Source organism: Oncorhynchus gorbuscha, unplaced genomic scaffold (genome assembly GCF_021184085.1).
Source record: "Oncorhynchus gorbuscha isolate QuinsamMale2020 ecotype Even-year unplaced genomic scaffold, OgorEven_v1.0 Un_scaffold_624, whole genome shotgun sequence".
In the NCBI taxonomy this organism is placed as follows: domain Eukaryota; kingdom Metazoa; phylum Chordata; class Actinopteri; order Salmoniformes; family Salmonidae; genus Oncorhynchus; species Oncorhynchus gorbuscha.
Genome location: NW_025745741.1, coordinates 184,785 through 208,945, shown reverse-complemented (window position 1 = coordinate 208,945; position 24,161 = coordinate 184,785). Strand labels below are relative to the sequence as shown.

General features: G+C 43.8%; 1 protein-coding gene across 1 annotated transcript; it reads right to left on the bottom strand.

The window, feature by feature from the left end:
• Nucleotides 1–715: 715 nt before the first annotated feature.
• LOC124019545 (steroidogenic acute regulatory protein, mitochondrial-like) lies at nt 716–13,158 on the bottom strand. The gene is made up of 6 exons (XM_046334905.1): nt 13,035–13,158; nt 12,037–12,168; nt 11,688–11,827; nt 9,345–9,507; nt 4,096–4,187; nt 716–967 (listed from the first exon to the last, which is right to left on the bottom strand). The coding sequence occupies exons 1-6, from the start codon at nt 13,096–13,098 to the stop codon at nt 833–835; spliced, it is 726 nt and encodes a 241-aa protein (XP_046190861.1). The 5' UTR covers nt 13,099–13,158; the 3' UTR covers nt 716–832.
• Nucleotides 13,159–24,161: the final 11,003 nt, after the last annotated feature.

Genomic DNA, 24,161 nt, shown 5'->3' with positions numbered 1-24,161 from the left:
ATAATTTCCTGTCTTTTTCGGCATGCCACCTGCCTAATTTTAATTTGAAATATTGTTTCGGGGTCTTTAACAGGCGGCAAAATTACACATTCTGTTAAGATATGAACCCAAAGTGAACTATTCTTGTAATGTGTAGTCTATGACGTTTCAGATTTAGATATGATACTTTTTCACCAAGTAGTTTGGATGGAGTGAGCTTTAGTGTAGCTTAACTTATTCCGGTGTGAAGTAATTGGTAGCTTGGTAAACTATATATTCAGAGTAGCTTCAACCAACACTTCCCGTGTGTGTGTGTGTGTGTGTGTGTGTGTGTGTGTGTGTGTGTGTGTGTGTGTGTGTGTGTGTGTGTGTGTGTGTGTGTGTGTGTGTGTGTGTGTGTGTGTGTGTGTGTGTGTGTGTGTGTGTGTGTGTGTGTGTGTGTGTGTGTGTGTAGATGTGTGTGCCTGTCACACACCCTGAAAGAGAGGGCACCCTGGCATGTCTTCACAGCGGAGGGTGGCTCTCCTCTGGGTGTCTGGGTGCTCCTAGTGAAAGGCCAGAGCCAGCCTGCAGACAGCTGTGTGTGTGTGTGTGTGTGTGTGTGTGTGTGTGTGTGTGTGTGTGTGTGTGTGTGTGTGTGTGTGTGTGTGTGTGTGTGTGTGTGTGTGTGTGTGTGTGTGTGTGTGTGTGTGTGTGTGTGTGTGTGTGTGTGTGTGTGTGTGTGTGTGTGTGTGTGTGTGTGTGTGTGTGTGAATGGCAACCAGGTCCTTCAGTCTCTCTCTCTGTCTCTACTCCCAAGCACTCAACTCCAGTGAGTGTGTGTCAGAGAGTGTGTGTGTGGTGGTTGTCCGGCTCAAGACACTGTGGGAGCATGGTGGTTTGTGTGTCGCTGAGTAGGTCCCTCGGCCAGCCGTCTGCGCAGACACCGGGTGAAATCCACCTGCGCTCGCGGCAAAGCTTGATTGACGATTGACTTTGGCAGCCAGCCCTGAAAATACAGTACATGCATATTCAATCTTCAAATCAAATCACAGTTTATTTGTCACTTGCGCCGAATACAACAGGTGTAGTAGACCTTACGGTGAAATACTTACTTACAAGCCCTTAACCAACAATGCAGTTTTAAGAAAATAGTAAAAGATATGAATAGCAAATAATTAAAGAGCAGCAGAAATCTGCAATAGGTAAGCAGGTTGGTTTGAAGAAATCAACTGTGGGAGCAATTATTAGGAAATGGAAGACATACAAGATCACTGATAATCTCCCTCGATCTGGGGCTCCACGCAAGATCTCACCCCGTGGGGTCAAAATGATCACAAGAACGGTGAACAAAAATCCCAGAACCACACGGGGGGACCTAGTGAATGACCTGCAGAGAGCTGGGACCAAAATAACAAAGCCTACCATCAGTAACACACTATGCCGCCAGGGACTCAAATCCTGCAGTGCCAGACGTGCCCCCCTGCTTAAGCCAGTACATGTCCAGGCCCGTCTGAAGTTTGCTAGAGAGCATTTGGATGATCCAGAAGAAGATTTGGAGAATGTCATATGGTCAGATGAAACCAAAATATAACTTTTTGGTAAAAACTCAACTCGTTGTGTTTGGAAGACAAAGAATGCTGAGTTGCATCCAAAGAACACCATACCTACTGTGAAGCATGGGGGTGGAAACATCATGCTTTGGGGCTGTTTCTCTGCAAAGGGACCAGGACGACTGATCCGTGTAAAGGAAAGAATGAATGGGGCCATGTATAGTGAGTTTTTGAGTGAAAACCTCCTTCCATCAGCAAGGGCATTGAAGATGAAACGTGGCTGGGTCTTTCAGCATGACAATGATCCCAAACACAAAGCCCGGGCAATGAAGGAGTGGCTTCGTAAGAAGCATTTCAAGGTCCTGGAGTGGCCTAGCCAGTCTCCAGATCTCAACCCCATAGAATATCTTTGGAGGGAGTTGAAAGTCCGTGTTGCCCAGCAACAGCCCCAAAATATCACTGCTCTAGAGGAGATCTGCATGGAGGAATGGGCCAAAATACCAGCAACAGTGTGTGAAGACTTACAGAAAACGTTTGAAAGAAAAACGTTAGAAAATGTATATAACAAAGTATTGAGATAAACTTTTGTTCTTGACCAAATACTTATTTTCCACCATAATTTGCAAATAAATTCATAAAAAATCCTACAATGTGATTTTCTGGATTTTTTTTCTCATTTTGTCTGTCATACTTGAAGTGTACCTATGAATATTACAGGCCTCTCTCATCTTTTTACGTGGGAGAACTTGCACAATTGGTGGCTGACTAAATACTTTTTTGCCCCACTGTACACACACACACACACACACACACACACACACACACACACACACACACACACACACACACACACACACACACACACACACACACACACACACACACACACACACACACACACACACACACACACACACACACACACACACACACACACAGATAGTATTCAGACCCCTTGACTTGTTCCACATTTTGTTATGTTACAGCCTTATTCTAAAATTGATTAAATAAAAAATGTCCTCAATCTACACATAATGACAAAGCGAAACAGGTTTTTAATTAAAAATAATAATAACTTATTTACATAAGTATTCAGACCCTTTACTATGAGACACGAAATTGAGCTCAGGTACATCCTGTTTCCATTGAACATCATTGAGATGTTTCTACAACTTGATTGGAGTCCACCTGTGGTAAATTCAATTGATTGAACATGATTTGGAAAGACACACACCTGTCTATTTGAGTCTACCTGTCTATATAAAGGTCCTACAGTTGACAGTGCATGTCAGAGCAAAAATCACGCCATGAGGCCGAAGGAATTGCCCGTAGAGCTCCAAGACAGGATTGTGTCGAGGCACAGATCTGGGAGAGGGTACCAAAACATTTCTGCAGCATTGAAAGTCCCCAAAAACACAGTGGCCTCCATCTTTCTTGAATGGAAGAAGTTTGGAACCACCAAGACTCTTCCTAGAGCTGGACGCCCGGCCAAACTGAGCAATCAGCGGAGGTGGGCCTTGGTCAGGGAGGTGACCAAGAACCCGATAGTCACTCTGACAGAACTCCAGAGTTCCTCTGTGGAAATGGGAGAACCTTCCAGAAGGACAACCATCTCTGCAGCACTCCACCAATCAGGCCTTTATGGTAGAGTGGCCAGACGTAAGCCATTCCTCAGTAAAAGACACATGACAGCTCGCTTGGAGTTTGCCAAAAGGCACCTAAAGGACTCTCAGACCATGAGAAAGTCAGTCTGAGAAGTAGTTGGTGAACTAGGCGAGGCAGTCATTTGAGAAAACAAGGCTATTGAGTCTGCCGATTAAAAATGCCGATTGACAGAGTCAAAAGCGGTTATGATATCGTTTAGGATCTTGAGCGTCGCTGAGGTGCACCCATGACCAGCTCGGAAACTAGATTCCATAGCGGAGAAGGTACGGTGGGATTCGAAATGGTCGGTGATCTGTTTGTTAACTTGGCTTTCGAACTTGGCAGGATAGATATAGGTTTGTAACAGTTTGGGTCTAGAGTGTCTCCCCCTTTGAAGAGGGGGATGACCGCGGCAGCTTTCCAATCTTTGGGTGTCTCAGACGATATGAAAGAGAGGTTGAACAGGCTAGTAATAGGGGTGGCAACAATTTCAGCGGATAAATTTAGAAAGAGAGGGTCCAGATTGTCTAGCCCAGCTGATTTGTAGGGATCCATATTTTGCAGCTCTTTCAGAACATCAGCTGTCTGTATTTGGGTGAAGGAGAAGTCCTTTTCACAGCAGCTTTAGACGTTGATGGTAGCCTTGAATATCAATTCAAACCTCCCCCTAAGTAGCCTGAGTGCCAGTCTGTTTGTGTGATATGTCATATGAACATGTTTGGCATAACAGTGAATGACAAGGAGTTGGCACTTTCACACAAACAGACCGGCACTCAGACAACTTAAAGGGGAGGTTTGAATTAATATTCGAGATCTAAACGGACATTTGATATGACATCCTGGTCCATGTGTAGCCTAACAAATCAATTCCAATTCAAGTCACTCAATTCAGGAAGTGGATACGAAATTAAACTTGATTAAAAAAAAAAAAGAAATCTACCTTGACATCCATGTTGAGGAGCCACGTAAAGTGGCTCCTGCCCGTGTCGTCTGCCAGGGGCTCGATGATAATACACGTTGGTCCGTCCTCCGCTCTGTTCAGATCAAGTAAACAAAATCACTCGTAAAAACTCTATTAACAATGTAATGTATAGAAACCTACAGCATGATTATTAACTGAACCTCAAATAACCTGTATATCAAATAACCTTTATATCAAATAACCTTTATATCAAATAACCTTTATATCAAATAACCTTTATATCAAATAACCTTTATATCTAATAACCTTTATATCTAATAACCTTTATATCAAATACCCTTAATATGTTATATCAAATACCCTTTATATCAAATACCCTTTATATCAAATAACCTTTATATCAAATACCCTTTATATCAAATAACCTTTATATCAAATACCCTTTATATCTAATAACCTTTATATCTAATAACCTTTATATCAAATACCCTTAATATGTTATATCAAATACCCTTTATATCAAATACGCTTAATATGTTATATCAAATAACCTTTATATCACATACCCTTTATATCAAATAACCTTTATAAATAACCTTTATATGTTATATCAAATACCCTTTATATCAAATACCCTTTATATCAAATACCCTTTATATCAAATACCCTTTATATCAAATAACCTGTATATCAAATAACCTGTATATCAAATAACCTTTATATCAAATAACCTTTATATCAAATACCCTTTATATCAAATACCCTTTATATCAAATAACCTGTATATCAAATAACCTGTATATCAAATAAACTTTATATCAAATACCCTTTATATCAAATAATATCAAATACCCTTTATATCAAATACCCTTTATATCAAATAACCTGTGTATCAAATAACCTTTATATCAAATACCCTTTATATCAAATAACCTTTATATCAAATAACCTTTATATCAAATAACCTTTGTATCAAATATGGCCCTTCTTGAGCCATATATCCAAATAACCTATGAGCCATATATCAAATAACCTTTATACAGGTTTTGGTCCAAATAACCAACTCTATGAGCCATATACAGGTTTTGGTCCAAGCGCACCCTCTAACCAAGCGCACCCTCTAACCAACTCTATGAGCCATATACAGGTTTTGGTCCAAGCGCACCCTCTAACCAACTCTATGAGCCATATACAGGTTTTGGTCCAAGCGCACCCTCTAACCAACTCTATGAGCCATATACAGGTTTTGGTCCAAGCGCACCCTCTAACCAACTCTATGAGCCATATACAGAGTTTTGGTCCAAGCGCACCCTCTAACCAACTCTATGAGCCATATACAGGTTTTGGTCCAAGCGCACCCTCTAACCAACTCTATGAGCCATATACAGGTTTTGGTCCAAGCGCACCCTCTAACCAACTCTATGAGCCATATACAGGTTTTGGTCCAAGCGCACCCTCTAACCAACTCTATGAGCCATATACAGGTTTTGGTCCAAGCGCACCCTCTAACCAACTCTATGAGCCATATACAGGTTTTGGTCCAAGCGCACCCTCTAACCAACTCTATGAGCCATATACAGGTTTTGGTCCAAGCGCACCCTCTAACCAACTCTATGAGCCATATACAGGTTTTGGTCCAAGTGCACCCTCTAACCAACTCTATGAGCCATATACAGGTTTTGGTCCAAGCGCACCCTCTAACCAACTCTATGAGCCATATACAGGTTTTGGTCCAAGCGCACCCTCTAACCAACTCTATGAGCCATATACAGGTTTTGGTCCAAGTGCACCCTCTAACCAACTCTATGAGCCATATACAGGTTTTGGTCCAAGTGCACCCTCTAACCAACTCTATGAGCCAGCTTAACCAGGTTTCTGTTCCTTAAAAATAAAATAATGCACTGTATAGGGAAGGATGCCAGGTGCTTTCTAATGCCAACAGATGAGCCACATGACAGGTTTTGGTCCAAGTGCACCCTCTAACCAACTCTATGAGCCATATCACAGGTTTTGGTCGTAACCAGCGCACTTCAGAACCTAACCAACTCTATGAGCCATATACAGGTGGTTGGTCCAAATAGGCACCATCTACCAACTCTACCAACACAGGTGTGTTCCATCCATGTACCAACTACAGGTTTTGTGCACCCTCTAACCAACTACCAACACTATGAGCCATATGTCAACAGGTTTTGGTCCAGGATAATTTGAAAGTGGAAAAAATGCATAAAAGACACCCTCATGGATTACCAACTCTAGTGAGCCATACTAGCACGGTTTTGGTACCAACCTTGGCGCTGACACCTCATTAGCCAAAAACCAAACGGAGAAAAGTAGATAAGGAGTGTAGAATTTTCAAAGAAAAAGCCACGGCTATTTATTTACAGAGATGCACGGAAAACCTTTGTGTTCCATGTGTTACCAACACGGTATTGAAGGAATATAATATTGACGCCACTACTAACCAACAACTGATGAGCCAAGATTAACACTGGCGGGTCTGAGGAAACAGCAGTGACTTTCATCCAACGAGAAGTCAGTGTGCTACCTAATTGCTGCGAAATAGCATTAGCATGAGCCTATTCAGAGGTCTGAACCACGTCAGTTTGACAAACTTCCTGATAGCCATTACACAGCCTTTACCACACTGAAGTGAGATGGTTAAGCCGAGGCGCTGTGCTGAGGCATTTCTTTGATCACTGTGAGGAAATCGGACAGTTCATGGAGAAAAAAGGAAAACCGGTGTTGAATTACAATCTCAGGAATGGCTACGGGACCTTGCATTCTTGGTTGATATTACTATTGACAATCTGAACAAAATGTTGGTCCAAAAAAGTTGTCACACAGTTTTCTGACAACTACATGATTTAGTTGAAGCTGACTTTGTGGGAGATGCAACTGGCAAATGGCAACCCTGGTCTGAGATGTGTGGTGACCTGCGGACATGAAACGGTACAAAGACAAAATTGCAGACTACAGTTTGGTTTTCAGGTATTTCTGAACTTGAGACAGAATTTTCAGTTTTTGCTCACACAGTTAAAGTCTTCTGATCTGCCGGTCGAAATTCAGCTAGAGATAATTGATTTGCAGTGTGATGCAGATTTGAAGGGCAAATTTGCCTCTGTAGGTCTGACAGATTTTATTGATCACTACCAGGTTACCCCAAATTAACAGCCCTGGCTGCTAAAATTTTGTGCATGTTTGGGACAACCTACCTTTGTGAACAAATTTTCTCAGTGATGAATATCAATAAAACTGCGTTCAAGGCTCACAAACAAGCACTTAAATGACATTCTGAAACTGACAGCTAGTCAGGACATGACACCTGGTGTTGATGCACTTGTACGCCAAAAGATGCCAAGTTTCAGGTACAAATGACAAGTCCAGACTGGACTAACACCTTTAAAATGCTGCCTTAGCGGTTTGCATTGAAAGAATACAGCTCTGTGAAGATGAATCCTTACTGTGGTGATTTAAAAAATGTGCACTTTAAATGTTACCTTCAAAACAAAAGTTGTGTGATGGATTCTACTGTTCATACAACTCCATAAATTCAGTATGTACAATAGTTTACAGATTTCAGGACAGGCGAAACTTTCTTCATTACACATTTAAAATCACTCTCCTTAGTTTAGGTGACAGGATTACATTTGATTTTTATGCGTAGTGTAAGTGTCATTTCTTTAAAGTCTCATTTAATCTTTGCATTACTATATTTTTGTACCAATTAAAGTTTTGTGCCTTTGTACAATCAGTGGGATCACTTTGCAATGCATATTTCCTGAATGATAAAAGTTAAATTGCACATTTGTCTAAGGAAATATGAGGTGTTTCATGAAATGTTTTGTAAAAGGATAGTTCCTTAAATTTCAATATTTTCCTAATGTTCTTGTTATTTCTTTACACCAAAACAAAGGAAATGCATTTTCTGCAGAGTTCTTACTTGACATCTCCCTAGGAGTATGTGGACGACCGAAATGAGTTTGACACCCCTGGGTTAGAGCGTTGGACCGGCAACCGAAAGTAGACAAGGTACAAATCTATTTTATGCTTACCTAATTTTTATGAAGTGATTACTGAATTATTTAAACCCCTGTAGTCAATTGACACACCGGTACGTCAATCTAAGTAACACAATAAACAATTCCCCATCAAAATCTCTAGTTTAAGCTAGAGATATGGTATCTGTTTTTTTGCATGGAATGCGCCTATGTCGCATTTCCGCGTCTGCGGTGGAAGGTGCCAGCGCTGGAGCGGTGTTTGTCAAACCATGAGAACATCCCCACAACATCGGTCTTCTCAAGAAAATGTCTGTCGCGTCAGGACTCTCTGCCCCCCACACATGTCAGGGGACTCGTCTGAAGTCAGTACCATCGATGTGCTTATAGTAGTGAAGGCCAAATTCAGTTTTTTATCAAATTATTTTGTTATATGTTTTAACACCTAAAAGGGTCCTACAATTCAAAATAAAAAAGCTGAATGACCATAGTTTGCCCATCGTAAAACAATTCCATATTTTTTTATAATTTGCACAGTCACGTTGCTGTTTATTTTTGTTTACCCCTTCAGAACATTCCCTATTGATCCCCGACCCTCTCCCTGACCCCCTCCCTGTCCCCCTCCCTGCCCCCCTCCCTGTCCCTCTCCCCGACCCCCTCCCTGTCCCCCTCCCCGTCCCCCTCCCTGTCCCCTCCCTGTCCCCCTCCATGTCCCCCTCCCTGTCCCCCTCCCTGTCCCCCTCCCTGGTTCCCACCCTTCCTAATGCGTCCCGCTCCCTCCACCCCTAAATTCACAGAGAAAAAAAAAAGGAAAAATAAATAAACAAAGTAATACAAATGAAATAATAATAATAATAATTATAATAATAGCATTAATAATATAAATAGTTGTAGAGTTTTAGAAATACCTTATTATCAATCAAATCAATTTTATTTATGTAGCCCTTTATTTATATAGCCCTTTATTTATATAGCCCTTCGTACATCAGCTGATATCTCAAAGTGCTGTACAGAAACCCAGCCTAAAACCCCAAACAGCAAACAATGCAGGTGTAGAAGCACAAATATTCCACCGTTTACAGACCATAATACACATACTTAGCAGGTAAATCGTATTCCAGTTGGATAAGAACACGTGTGTATATGTAGAGTAACAATCTAAAGGACGCCATAATAGATGGAGACCAAGGAGAACAGAAGATCAATGATTTCCTAAGGGGGAGGTGTTAAGATTACACATTGACCAACAACTACCCTACTATGATGGACCAGTTACCTTGATGTTTTTGATGCTTGGGTTCCACTGGTGCATCTCTTCCACCTTCCACAGGTTGTGATGTATCTCTTCTGGCGTGGCGTCTAACACAGTCTCCAGTCTGAAGACCTTCCTGTCCCCAGACAGCACTTTACTGTAGATCACATCCCCGTTCTCCTACGACAGAAAGTTACAGGAAATGTTTGTAATGTGTCATCCTTATGGTTTCCTTTAACAACGCAGTTTCAGGAAGGTTTCTAATGATGTCCCGATTTTCTATAGAACACAGTTACTGAACGTTCTCTTGTGATAGTCTTTCTACTTCATTTGGACCTGAGATTACATAACATTTCTCTATTCCAGAGTTACAACGTTTTGGCAGTGTGGCATTTACAAAGGGAAAACCAGCCACGTCGCGGACACTAACGTCTTGCTTCCGGTCAAGCTAAACACCTTCTTCGCCCGTTTTGAGGTTAACGCAGTGCCATCGACGCGACCCGCTACCAAAGACTGCTTTTCATTGACTTTAGCCCAGCATTCAATACCATAGTACCCTCCAAGCTCATCAATAAGCTCTGGGCCCTGGGCCTGAACCCCTCCCTGTGCAACTGGGTTCTGGACTTCCTGACGGGCCGCACCCCCAGGTAGTGAAGGTATGAACAACACTTCCACTTCGCTAATCCTCAACACAAGGGTTGCGTGCTCAGCCCCCTCCTCTACTCCCTGTTCACTCATGAATGCGTGGCCACGAACGGCTGCAACTCCATTATCAAGTTGTTCATCCTAATATTTATATATTCTTTTATTACATTATTTTACTTTTAGGTTTGTGTGTATAGTGTGTATTGTTGTGAATTGTTAGATATTACTTTTAGGTTTGTGTGTATAGTGTGTATTGTTGTGAATTGTTAGATATTACTGCACTGTTGGAGCTAGAAACACAAGCATTTCGCTACACATGCAATAACATCTGTTAAATATGTGTATATGTGACCAATAACATCTGTTAAATATGTGTATATGTGACCAATAACATCTGTTAAATATGTATATATGTGACCAATAACATCTGTTAAATATGTGTATATGTGACCAATAACATCTGTTAAATATGTATATATGTGACCAATAACATCTGTTAAATATGTGTATATGTGACCAATAACATCTGTTAAATATGTATATATGTGACCAATAACATCTGTTAAATATGTGTATATGTGACCAATAACATTTAAATTTGATTTGTTATGCACATTACTGGTAAAATGTATTATGTGTAATAACATCTTTAAATCAAGTTTTCCTAAATGTTAAAAGTATATGTGACCAATAACATCTGTTAAATATGTGGTATTATGTATAACAGCTTTACAACAACACAGTTTCAGAAAGTTGTACTTGTCCAATACATCTTGTCTTGTAGCATTATAACAAACCGTTTCAGAAAGATAAGTCTCTTGTGATAGACTGTCAGTAGAAATAACAGCTGCTTTTAAATATGTGTATATGTGACCAATAACATTTCAATTTGATTTGTTATGCACATTACTGGTACAAGGTTTCCATGGTAATAGCTATTTAGATCAAGTTTTCCTAAATGTCAAAAGTAACGGAAAGAGAACGTTTGGATATGTGGTATTAGTATGCAGCTTTACAACAACACAGTTTCAGAAAGTTAAGTATCTTGTGAGAGACTGTCAGTAGATATGTAGCATTATAACAACACCGTTTCAGAAAGATAAGTCTCTTGTGAGAGACTGTCAGTAGAAGAGTAACAGCTGCTTTTGGAACAGCTACTGGTATCCTTATTAAATAACTAATAACACATTTTGGTTCTGGGTTCTGAGATTATGGAAAGTGCATTTTCTCCTACAAGGCAAAAAGTTTCCTACGTAACTAAATTGAATGCACAGGCCGTAAGTTGCTTTGGATAACAACGTCTGATAATTGACTAAAATTTGAAATTGTGGCAACAGTACGCAGCACAAAGTGCCCATGTCAATTATATTTGAAGGGTTTTGAAGACAGAATACCATGGTAATAGCTATTCAGATCATGTACCCCCCCCCCTTGTCTTATATGACAGTTTGCTGTTTTGACATCAGTACAAGGTTTCCATGGTAATAGCTATTCAGATCATGTATCCCCCCCCTTGTCTTATATGACAGTTTGCTGTTTTGACATCAGTACAAGGTTTCCATGGCTATTTGTGGAGATTGAAAAGATATGCATGAACACAGGGAGCAACATATTTTAAAGAGGAAATACAGGATGGTTTGACAAAAATCTATATGCAAATCCCAGATTGCCTCTTTAATCAACGATGATGTATGGATGTATGGATGATGCACTACCTCTGTGAGTTCTGTTTTCCATCCATTCTTATCGTCAACAATGTCCAGAGCCTTGGTCAGCGCCTCGTGCCCACTCCTTATGTACAGCAGCTCCTCCTCTTTCAACGGGACTGGGTTGACTACCTCTCTTCTGGAGCTCTCTGTAACAAGGTTACAAGGTTACACAGCAGCACTGCTTGATTGAGTTCTAATTGGAGCTGTTTAATATTCAATGGTCAGTAAGTGATAGTAGAAAGTAATGCCCTTTGAAAATAGGTAATTATATCTAGGTTAAGGGCAGTTTGTGTTCTGTGTAAAATAATAATGTCATTGAAAATGTGTGTAATTTGTGTGTCATCGTCAGGCTTACCACCGTGTTGATGCTGAACGGTGCCAGTCTGCCAACCCATATGGCTGGTCCATGCTGGTAGTTGGCTCTGCCCATTCCTCTGCATGTGAGCTAGCTCCTGGCCAATCGCTGCGATAGCTAGCCGTTGCAGTCCTGTCGTAGGATCACAATAATAACAGCAGTCAGACTTCATTTGTAGAGCACATTTCATATAGCCTGGTCCCAGATCTGTTGTCTCCTACTATAGCCTGGTCCCAGCTCTGGATAAGAGCGTCTGCTAAATGACTTAAATGTAAATGTTAAATGTACTATAGCCTGGTCCCAGATATGTTGTCTCCTTCTATAGCCTGGTCCCAGATCTGTTGTCTCCTACTATAGCCTGGTCCCAGATCTGTTGTCTCCTTCTATAGCCTGGTCCCAGATCAGTTGTCTCCTACTATAGCCTGGTCCCAGATCTGTTGTCTCCTTCTATAGCCTGGTCCCAGATCTGTTGTCTCCTACTATAACCTGGTCCCAGATCTGTTTGTTCCCTTGTCAACTCCATTTCTCATTATCAAGCCAAACACGTTTAGCATGACACAGACGGCCACTCAGGCTGCATTTGATCCAGTCTGCAAGTCAAAGTGCTGTACACTTTGATGAGGACTTCTCAGCATTTCTCTCCACAAACTAAGACTACTACTAGTCACAGCCAAGACGCCATAGTATTAACAGCAACAATACACAACTCCATCCAGCTGCACGTGCACTGGCAGGTCCCAGATCTGTTTGTGCTGTCTTACAATGACCATAGGAGGGAGTTGGCAAGGCAGCGCAAACTGATCTGGGACAAGGCCATATGCAGTGTGCAACACACGGTAATCCTACATTCTAAGGAATGAGAGAAAATTGATGCTTCTCTCTAGGCCTGCATCCAAAATGGCCCCTCCCTGTAGTGCCCTGGTCAAAAGTAATGCACTATATAGGGTATAGGGAGCCACGTAGGACACACCCAAGATGATATAGTTGTCTGTTTTTACCTGCCATGGTCCTGAGGTGAGGGTAGGAGATTCCACAGCAGAGCTTCACCACAGCAGGCAGCATACTGTAACGTCGGTGACAGCGATGGCAGCAGGAGTGTGTCAGGCTCCAGACTTTATAGGACCTCCTGAAGGACAACAGAGGAGATAAGGGGACGGGTTGGAGGATAGGATTGTAAACTAAATTCTGGCCCCAAGGTTGCTGTTAGAGAGACACACACACACAGCTGCTTCCGTTAGAGGTATTTTATGTGTGGTTCTAAAAAAGGAGAGAATAAATGAGGACCCCATGTAGACAATGATAATCCACAACCATTATCAGAATGACAAGTCTACATACAGCCTGTATTCTAGTGAAGGTTCATCCTATATAACTACTGCAGAATGACAAGTCTACATACAGGCTGTATTCTAGTGAAGGTTCATCCTATATAACTACTGCAGAATGACAAGTCTACATACAGCCTGTATTCTAGTGAAGGTTCATCCTATATAACTACTGCAGAATGACAAGTCTACATACAGGCTGTATTCTAGTGAAGGTTCATCCTATATAACTACTGCAGAATGACAAGTCTACATACAGGCTGTATTCTAGTGAAGGTTCATCCTATATAAAAGTATATTCTATTCATATACTGGCCATACGCACCATTGTATAGACACACACCCCTCGGGAACCAATACACATCTACATATACATATACATAATACACCATAAGACTGAGAACCTAGCTGAGCAGGAGACTGAGAACCTAGCTGAGCAGGAGACTGAAAACATAGCTGACAGGAGACTGAGAACATAGCTGAGCAGGAGACTGAGAACATAGCTGACAGGAGACTGAGCACCTAGCTGAGCAGGAGACTGAGAACATAGCTGAGCAGGAGACTGAGAACCTAGCTGAGCAGGAGACTGAGAACCTAGCTGAGCAGGAGACTGAGAACCTAGCTGAGCAGGAGACTGAGAACATAGCTGAGCAGGAGACTGAGAACATAGCTGAGCAGGAGACTGAGAACCTAGCTGAGCAGGAGACTGAGAACCTAGCTGAGCAGGAGACTGAGAACCTAGCTGAGCAGGAGACTGAGAACCTAGCTGAGCAGGAGACTGAGAAGCAGGAGACTGAGAACCTAGCTGAGCAGGAGACTGAGAACCTAGCTGAGCAGGAGACTGAGAACCTAGCTGAGCAGGAGACTGAGAACCTAACTGAGTAGGAGACTGAGAACCTAGCTGAGCAGGATACTGAGAACCTAGCTGATCAGCCCAGGCTGTAGAACAGGTGTGTATAGTGGTGATTGGTCAGCCCAGGCTGTAGAACAGGTGTGTATAGTGGTGATTGGTCAGCCCAGGCTATAGAACAGGTGTATATAGTGGTGATTGGTCAGCCCAGGCTATAGAACAGGTGTATATAGTGGTGAAGCCCAGGCTAGAACTGTGTATAGTGGTGACAGGTGTGGTCAGCCCAGGCTATAGAACAGGTGTATATAGTGGTGATTGGTCAGCCCAGGCTGTAGAACAGGTGTGTATAGTGGTGATTGGTCAGCCCAGGCTGTAGAACAGGTGTGTATAGTGGTGATTGGTCAGCCCAGGCTGTATAACTATAGTGGTGATTGGTCAGCCCAGGCTGTAGAACAGGTGTGTATAGTGGTGATTGGTCAGCCCAGGCTGTAGAACAGGTGTGTATAGTGGTGATTGGTCAGCCCAGGCTGTAGAACAGGTGTGTATAGTGGTGATTGGTCAGCCCAGGCTGTAGAACAGGTGTGTATAGTGGTGATTGGTCAGCCCAGGCTGTAGAACAGGTGTGTATAGTGGTGATTGGTCAGCCCAGGCTGTAGAACAGGTGTGTATAGTGGTGATTGGTCAGCCCAGGCTGTTGAACAGGTGTATATAGTGGTGATTGGTCAGCCCAGGCTGTAGAACAGGTGTGTATAGTGGTGATTGGTCAGCACAGGCTATAGAACAGGTGTGTATAGTGGTGATTGGTCAGCCCAGGCTATAGAACAGGTGTGTATAGTGGTGATTGGTCAGCCCAGGCTGTAGAACAGGTGTGTATAGTGGTGATTGGTCCACACTGTATTTCTGATCAATTTGATGTTATTTTAATGGATGGAAAATGTGATTTTCTTTCAAAAACAAGGACATTTCTAAGTGACCCCAAAGCTTTGGACGGTGGTGTAGACTGTGAAGGGCTGCTTCACATGCTGCATCAGATTGTCTTTCATCACAGAGGTCAGGGTCACAGAGAAGTGGGACTCCACAGGAATGAGCTCTGTGTTCAACAATGACTGGTTACATCTCTACCTCCAGTTACTGTTGGGGGAATGAGCTCTGTGTTCAACAATGCTAGTTACATCTCTACCTCCAGTTACTGTTGGAGGAATGAGCTCTGTGTTCAACAATGACTGGTTACATCTCTACCTCCAGTTACTGTTAGAGGAATGAGCTCTGTGTTCAACAATGACTGGTTACATCTATACCTCCAGTTACTGTTAGAGGAATGAGCTCTGTGTTCAACAATGACTGGTTACATCTATACCTCCAGTTACTGCTAGAGGAATGAGCTCTGTGTTCAACAATGACTGGTTACATCTCTACCTCCAGTTACTGCTAGAGGAATGAGCTCTGTGTTCAACAATGACTGGTTACATCTCTACCTCCAGTTACTGTTAGAGGAATGAGCTCTGTGTTCAACAATGACTGGTTACATCTCTACCTCCAGTTACTGTTAGAGGAATGAGCTCTGTGTTCAACAATGACTGGTTACATCTATACCTCCAGTTACTGCTAGAGGAATGAGCTCTGTGTTCAACAATGACTGGTTACATCTCTACCTCCAGTTACTGTTAGAGGAATGAGCTCTGTGTTCAACAATGACTGGTTACATCTCTACCTCCAGTTACTGTTAGAGGAATGAGCTCTGTGTTCAACAATGACTGGTTACATCTCTACCTCCAGTTACTGCTAGAGGAATGAGCTCTGTGTTCAACAATGACTGGTTACATCTATACCTCCAATTACTGTTAGAGGAATGAGCTCTGTGTTCAACAATGACTGCCAAGGTGGGTTGACGGGCATTAAAAAGGGAGCAGGGAGCCATTTGGGATGCAAATCAAATCAAATTTGTCACATACACATGGTTAGCAGATGTTAATGCGAGTGTAGCGAAATGCTTGTGCTTCTAGTTCCGACAATGCAGTGATAACCAACAAGTAATCTAACTAACAATTCCAAAACTACTGTCTTATACACAGTGTAAGGGGATAAAGAATATGTACATAAGGATATATGAATGAGTGATGGTACGGAGCAGCATAGGCAAGATACAGTAGATGGTATCGAGTACAGTATATACATATGAGATGAGTATGTAAACAAAGTGGCATAGTTAAAGTGGCTAGGGATACATGTATTACATAAGGATGCAGTAGATGATATAGAGTACAGTATATACGTATGCATATGAGATGAATAATGTAGGGTATGTAACATTATATAAGTTAGCATTGTTTAAAGTGGCTAGTGATATATTTTACATAATTTCCCATCAATTCCCATTATTAAAGTGGCTGGAGTTGAGTCAGTGTCAGTGTCAGTGTCAGTGTGTTGGCAGCAGCCACTCAATGTTAGTGGTGGCTGTTTAACATTCTGAAGGCCTTGAGATAGAAGCTGTTTTTCAGTCTCTCGGTCCCAGCTTTGATGCACCTGTACTGACCTCGCCTTCTGGATGATAGCGGGGTGAACAGGCAGTGGCTCGGGTGGTTGTTGTCCTTGATGATCTTTATGGCCTTCCTGTAACATCGGTTGGTGTAGGTGTCCTGGAGGGCAGGTAGTTTGCCCCCGGTGATGCGTTGTGCAGACCTCACTACCCTCTGGAGAGCCTTACGGTTGTGGGCGGAGCAGTTGCCGTACCAGGCGGTGATACAGCCCGCCAAGATGCTCTCTATTGTGCGTCTGTAGAAGTTTGTGAGTGCTTTTGGTGACAAGCCGAATTTCTTCAGCCTCCTTCTTCACAATGCTGTCTGTGTGAGTGGACCAATTCAGTTTGTCTGTGATGTGTATCCCGAGGAACTTAAAACTTGCTACCCTCTCCACTACTGTTCCATCGATGTGGATAGGGGGGTGTTCCCTCTGCTGTTTCCTGAAGTCCACAATCATCTCCTTAGTTTTGTTGACGTTGAGTGTGAGGTTATTTTCCTGACACCACACTCCGAGGGCCCTCACCTCCTCCCTGTAGGCCGTCTCGTCGTTGTTGGTAATCAAGCCTACCACTGTTGTGTCGTCCGCAAACTTGATGATTGAGTTGGAGGCGTGCGCGGCCACGCAGTCGTGGGTGAGCAGGGAGTACAGGAGAGGACTCAGAACGCACCCTTGTGGGGCCCCAGTGTTGAGGATCAGCGGGGTGGAGATGTTGTTGCCTACCCTCACCACCTGGGGGCGGCCTGTCAGGAAGTCCAGTGCCCAGTTGCACAGGGCGGGGTCGAGACCCAGGGTCTCGAGCTTGATGACGAGCTTGGAGGGTACTATGGTGTTGAATGCCGAGCTGTAGTCGATGAACAGCATTCTCACATAGGTATTCCTCTTGTCCAGATGGGTTAGGGCAGTGTGCAGTGTGGTTGAGATTGCATCGTCTGTGGACCTATTTGGGTGGTAAGCAAATTGGAGTGGGTCTAGTGTGTCAGGTAGGGTGGAGGTGATATGGTCCTTAACTAGTCTCTCAAAGCACTTCATGATGACGAAAGTGAGTGCTACGGGGCGGTAGTCGTTTAGCTCAGTTACCTTGGCTTTCTTGGGAACAGGAACAATGGTGGCCCTCTTGAAGCATGTGGGAACAGCAGACTGTAAACACACCGGCCAGCTGGTCTGCGCATGCTCTGAGGGAGCAGCTGGGGATGCCGTCTGGGCCTGCAGCCTTGCGAGGGTTAACACGTTTAAATGTCTTACTCACCTCGGCTGCAGTGAAGGAGAGTCCGCATGTTTTCGTTGCAGGCCGAGTCAGTGGCACTGTATTGTCCTCAAAGCGGGCAAAAAAGTTATTTAGTCTGCCTGGGAGCAAGACATCCTGGTCCGTGACTGGGCTGGTTTTCTTCCTGTAGTCCGTGATTGACTGTAGACCCTGCCACATGCCTCTTGTGTCTGAGCCGTTAAATTGAGATTCTACTTTGTCTCTGTACTGACGCTTAGCTTGTTTGATAGCCTTGCGGAGGGAATAGCTGCACTGTTTGTATTCGGTCATGTTACCAGTCACCTTGCCCTGATTAAAAGCAGTGGTTTGCGCTTTCAGTTTCACACGAATGCTGCCATCAATCCACGGTTTCTGGTTAGGGAATGTTTTAATCGTTGCTATGGGAATGACATCCTCAACGCACGTTCTAATGAACTCGCACACAGAATCAGCGTATTCATCAATATTGTTATCTGACGCAATACGAAACATATCCCAGTCCACGTGATGGAAGCAGTCTTGGAGTGTGGAGTCAGCTTGGTCGGACCAGCGTTGGACAGACCTCAGCGTGGGAGCTTCTTTTTTTAGTTTCTGTCTGTAGGCAGGGATCAACAAAATGGAGTCGTGGTCAGCTTTTCCGAAAGGGGGGCGGGGCAGGGCCTTATATGTGTCGCGGAAGTTAGAGTAACAATGATCCAAGGTTTTTCCACCCCTGGTTGTGCAATCGATATGCTGATAAAATTTAGGGAGTCTTATTTTCAGATTAGCCTTGTTAAAATCCCCAGCTACAATGAATGCAGCCTCCGGATAAATGGATTCCAGTTTGCAAAGGGTCAAATAAAGTTTGTTCAGAGCCATCGATGTGTCTGCTTGGGGGGGTATATGACATTTGATTGTGAGGAATTCTAAATCAGGTGAACAGAAGGATTTGAGTTCCTGTATGTTTCTTTCATCACACCATGTCTCGCTAGCCATAAGGCATACGCCCCCGCCCCTCTTCTTACCAGAAAGATGTTTGTTTCTGTCCGCGTGATGCGTGGAGAAACCCGCTGGCTGCACCGCCTCCGATAGCGTCTCTCCAGTGAGCCATGTTTCCGTGAAGCAAAGAACGTTACAGTCTCTGATGTCCCTCTGGAATGCCACCCTTGCTCGGATTTCATCAACTTTGTTGTCAAGAGATTGGACATTGGCGAGAAGAATGCTAGGGAGTGGTGCACGATATGCCCGTCTCCGGAGTCGGACCAGAAGACCGCCTCGTTTCCCTCTTTTTCGGAGTCGTTTTTTGGGTCGCTGCATGGGATCCATTCCGTTGTCCTGTTTGAAAGGCAGAACACAGGATCCGCGTCGCAAAAATCATATTCTTGGTCGTACTGATGGTGAGTTGACGCTGATCTTATATTCAGTAGTTCTTCTCGACTGTATGTAATGAAACCTAAGATGACCTGGGGTACTAATGTAAGAAATAACACATAAAAAAAACAAAAAACTGCATAGTTTCCTAGGAACGCGAAGCGAGGTGGCCATCTCTGTCGGCGCCGGAACATCTGATGCATCTCTAATGTTTGTGTTTAATTACCCATTTATACAGTAATGTACTGTACCTGTCTGGCCCATTTATACAGTAATGTACTGTACCTGTCTGGCCCATTTATATAGTAATGTACTGTACCTGTCTGGCCCATTTATACAGTAATGTACTGTACCTGTCTGGCCCATTTATACAGTAATGTACTGTACCTGTCTGGCCCATTTATACAGTAATGTACTGTACCTGTCTGGCCCATTTATACAGTAATGTACTGTACCTGTCTGGCCCATTTATACAGTAATGTACTGTACCTGTCTGGCCCATTTATACAGTAATGTACTGTACCTGTCTGGCCCATTTATACAGTAATGTACTGTACCTGTCTGGCCCATTTATACAGTAATGTACTGTACCTGTCTGGCCCATTTATACAGTAATGTACTGTACCTGTCTGGCCCATTTATATAGTAATGTACTGTACCTGTCTGGCCCATTTATATAGTAATGTACTGTACCTGTCTGGCCCATTTATATAGTACTGTACTGTATGTCTGTACCCATTTATACAGTAATGTACTGTACCTGTCTGGCCCATTTATATAGTAATGTACTGTACCTGTCTGGCCCATTTATATAGTAATGTACTGTACCTGTCTGGCCCATTTATATAGTAATGTACTGTACCTGTCTGGCCCATTTATATAGTAATGTACTGTACCTGTCTGGCCCATTTATATAGTAATGTACTGTACCTGTCTGGCCCATTTATGTACTGTAGCCCATTTAATGTACTGTACCTGTCTGGCCCATTTTATTTATACCTGTCTGGCCCATTTAATGTACTGTACCTGTCTGGCCCATTTATACAGTAATGTACTGTACCTGTCTGGCCCATTTATATAGTAATGTACTGTACCTGTCTGGCCCATTTATATAGTAATGTACTGTACCTGTCTGGCCCCTTTTATATAGTACTGTACCTGTCTGGCCCATTTATATAGTACTGTACCTGTCTGGCCCATTTATATAGTAATGTACTGTACCTGTCTGGCCCATTTATATAGTAATGTACTGTACCTGTCTGGCCCATTTATATAGTAATGTACTGTACCTGTCTGGCCCATTTATATAGTAATGTACTGTACCTGTCTGGCCCATTTATATAGTAATGTACTGTACCTGTCTGGCCCATTTATATAGTAATGTACTGTACCTGTCTGGCCCATTTATATAGTAATGTACTGTACCTGTCTGGCCCATTTATATAGTAATGTACTGTACCTGTCTGGCCCATTTATATAGTAATGTACTGTACCTGTCTGGCCCATTTATATAGTAATGTACTGTACCTGTCTGGCCCATTTATATAGTAATGTACTGTACCTGTCTGGCCCATTTATATAGTAATGTACTGTACCTGTCTGGCCCATTTATATAGTATTGTACTGTACATGCACACAAATCCTGGAGTTTTCAGATGAAATGGACCGATTCCAGACAGCTGAGATTAATGTCCACAGATTGGACTAATGGGTGATTATATCAAGGTTTGTACCCCTGCTGAGCATTACTTTGTATTTTTCCGTGCTGCAATCCTTCAGTGTTTACTGAGAGAGAGAGAGAGAGAGAGAGAGAGAGAGAGAGAGAGAGAGAGAGAGAGAGAGAGAGAGAGAGAGAGAGAGAGAGAGAGAGAGAGAGAGAGAGAGAGAGAGAGAGAGAGAGAGAGAGAGACTGTGTGTTTGTTATTATGAGATACTGCTTCACATAGATTCAATATTTATTTGGTTGATATTGACTACATCGTACACCATTGCCTTCAAACCTCTACTAAAACCAAGTTTCAACAATCAAAGATAAAAAACCATCACGCATTGTCAACCATCACAGAATAACATCTTGCTGTTGTTTTATTTCTGGCCCAGAGTCTTGCTGGATCGGAGGATACCAGTTCACCAGTTATACTTGGGAACTCAGTCAGATGGAACTTGTCATGGGCTGTCAATATGTCTTAAATGTTTAGCCTGGTGGTCTACTGGGTAATGAATGTTTAGCCTGGAGGTCTACTGGGTAATGAATGTTTAGCCTGGAGGTCTACTGGGTAATGAATGTTTAGCCTGGAGGTCTACTGGGTAATGAATGTTTAGCCTGGAGGTCTACTGGGTAATGAATGTTTAGCTTGGAGGTCTACTGGGTAATGAATGTTTAGCTTGGAGGTCTACTGGGTAATGAATGTTTAGCCTGGAGATCTACTGGGTAATGAATGTTTAGCCTGGAGGTCTACTGGGTAATGAATGTTTAGCCTGGAGGTCTACTGGGTAATAAATGTTTAGCTTGGAGGTCTACTGGGTAATGAATGTTTAGCCTGGAGATCTACTGGGTAATGAATGTTTAGCTTGGAGATTGTAAACTGTCATGGTCAAAACATATTGAGGCCGTTGTAGCTAAGATGGGGAGAAGTCTGTCTATAATAAAGTGATGCTCTGCCTTCTTAACAACATTATCAACAAGGCAGGTCCTACAGACCCTAGTTTAGTCGTATCTTGAGTACTGTTCAGTAGTGTGGTCAGGTGCCACAAAAAAGGACTTAGGAAAATCACAATTGGCTCAGAACAGGGCAGCACGGGGGTGCCGGTGACGCAACTTAGGAAATGGCTGGCTAGTTTTTCGTACTGCACATCGGTTGGGTATTCCCCCCACCCCTAAATTCAAGTATTTACTCTGAGCATTATAATAACTTAGGCAAAATGGAAAAGGGGAAAATAGGTCGCGGAGCTACAACAACAGCCCGTACGTAACAAGACAGCAGAAGATATAATCGTCGATGAACCCGAGATGGATAATGCAAGCACAAATAAGATATCAGCAGAAAAGAACCCTCATTTTGTGAGGTGATGAAGGAGGAATTGCGCGAGGCGCTCACAGGCTTACGAAAGGAACCCCCCCAGCGGCGCCCCACCAAGATCCATAGTAGTATGGTTCCTAAAAGTCTCAGTCAAAGAGAAAGTCTTACATGCAACCTGGAAAAAGCCTGTTAACTTCCAAGGCCAATAAGTATTCTTTGATCATGACTAAGCGGGAGAGATACTGAAAAGAAGGAAAGAATACACCCCCATTAAGAAAGCACTTAAAGAGAAGGGTATTCGCTTCCAAACACCATTCCTGGCAAAAATGCGGGTATTTCTGGAAAATGGCCCGGTTTAATACGAGCATGCGGCTGACGACCTGAGGTCGAGTGGCATCCCAGTGGAGTATTCCGCCAGGAGAAAGGTTACATCACCTGTCGGAAAGACTCGAGCAGGCTCTCCCATGGATTGATGTCGACAAGCAGAGTCATGGAGAAAGAGGGATAGCACCTCGGAGAGAGGACGTTCACATCCGAGAGAGACTCAGGCATTTCCAATGGGAAGATGGAAGACACTGAATCAGATATAACAGAATTAATAGTTACCGAGCTGTGAAGACGTTGGGTTGTTACGGTTGACATTGCAATTGTCACGGTTTTCATGTGGTGAAGGAGAGTCGGACCAAACTGCAGCGTGTATATTGCGATCCATGTTTAATCACACAACGTAAACACGAATAAACACAAACACTACAAAACAATAAACGAAACGAAAACCGAAAACAGCCTATACTTGTGTCAACTAACACAGCAACTAACACCTGTGATTGAAAACCACTTCAAACAGCCATAGACTAACCTAGAACACCCCACGAAGCTCCAATCCCACTATCTACACACCACATACAAAAACCCATGTCACACCCTGGCCTGACCAAATACATGAAGAAAAACACAAAATACTACGACCAGGGCGTGACAGAACCCCCCCCCCCCCTAAGGTGCGGACTCCCAAACGCACCTCAAATCAATAGGGAGGGTCCGGGTGGGCGGCTCCGGCGCGGGACATGGACCCCACTTCACAATTGTCTTAGTCCGCCTTATTGTCCGCCTCCATGGCTTTCTCACCATGGCCACCCTTATCAATGACCCCACTGGACAGAGGGGCAGCTCTGGACAGAGGGGCAGAAGCTCTGGACAGAGGGGCAGAAGCTCGGGACAGAGGGGCTCTGGTGCCGGACAGGAGGGAGACTCCGGCAGCAGCGCCGGACAGGCGGGAGACTCCGGCAGCAGCGCCGGACAGGCGGGAGACTCCGGCAGCAGCGCCGGACTGGCGGGAGACTCCGGCAGCAGCGCCAGACAGGCGGGAGACTCCGGCAGCAGCGCCGGACAGGCGGGAGACTCCGGCAGCAGCGCCGGACAGGCGGGAGACTCCGGCAGCAGCGCCGGACAGGCGGGACCACCTGCAGGGAGGAGACAGAGAGACAGCCTGGTGTGTGGGGCTGCCACAGGAACCACCAGGCTGGGGAGACCTTCAGGAGGCTTGGTGTTAGGAGGAGCCTGAAGGACCGGGCTGTGGGGGAGCACTGGAGCTCTGGTGCGCAACCTTGGCACCACTTCCCCAGGCTAGACAACTACTCTAGCCCAGACCCTCCAGAGCGCAGGCACAGGTTGAACCGGGCTGTGGGTAAGCACAGGAGATCTAGTGCTTACTACACGCACCTCTCCCTTAGGCTCCACTCCCACATTTGCCCGGCACGAGCGGAGCGCAGGCAGAGGACGCACTGCACCCTCCCAGCGCCCCGGAGACACAGCAC

What these genes read in the sequence shown, in the direction of transcription:
- LOC124019545 (XM_046334905.1), bottom strand. Translation starts at nt 13,098, where the DNA reads ATGCTGCCTGCTGTGGTGAAGCTCTGCTGTGGAATCTCCTACCCTCAC. An exon ending in CAAAAACATCAAGGTAACTG is followed by an intron (nt 4,188 to 9,344) that starts GTCCATCATAGT and finishes ATCTGAACAGAG; the next exon opens with CGGAGGACGGACCAACGTGT. An exon ending in TCCTCAACATGGATGTCAAG is followed by an intron (nt 968 to 4,095) that starts GTAGATTTCTTT and finishes CTGTATTTTCAG; the next exon opens with GGCTGGCTGCCAAAGTCAAT.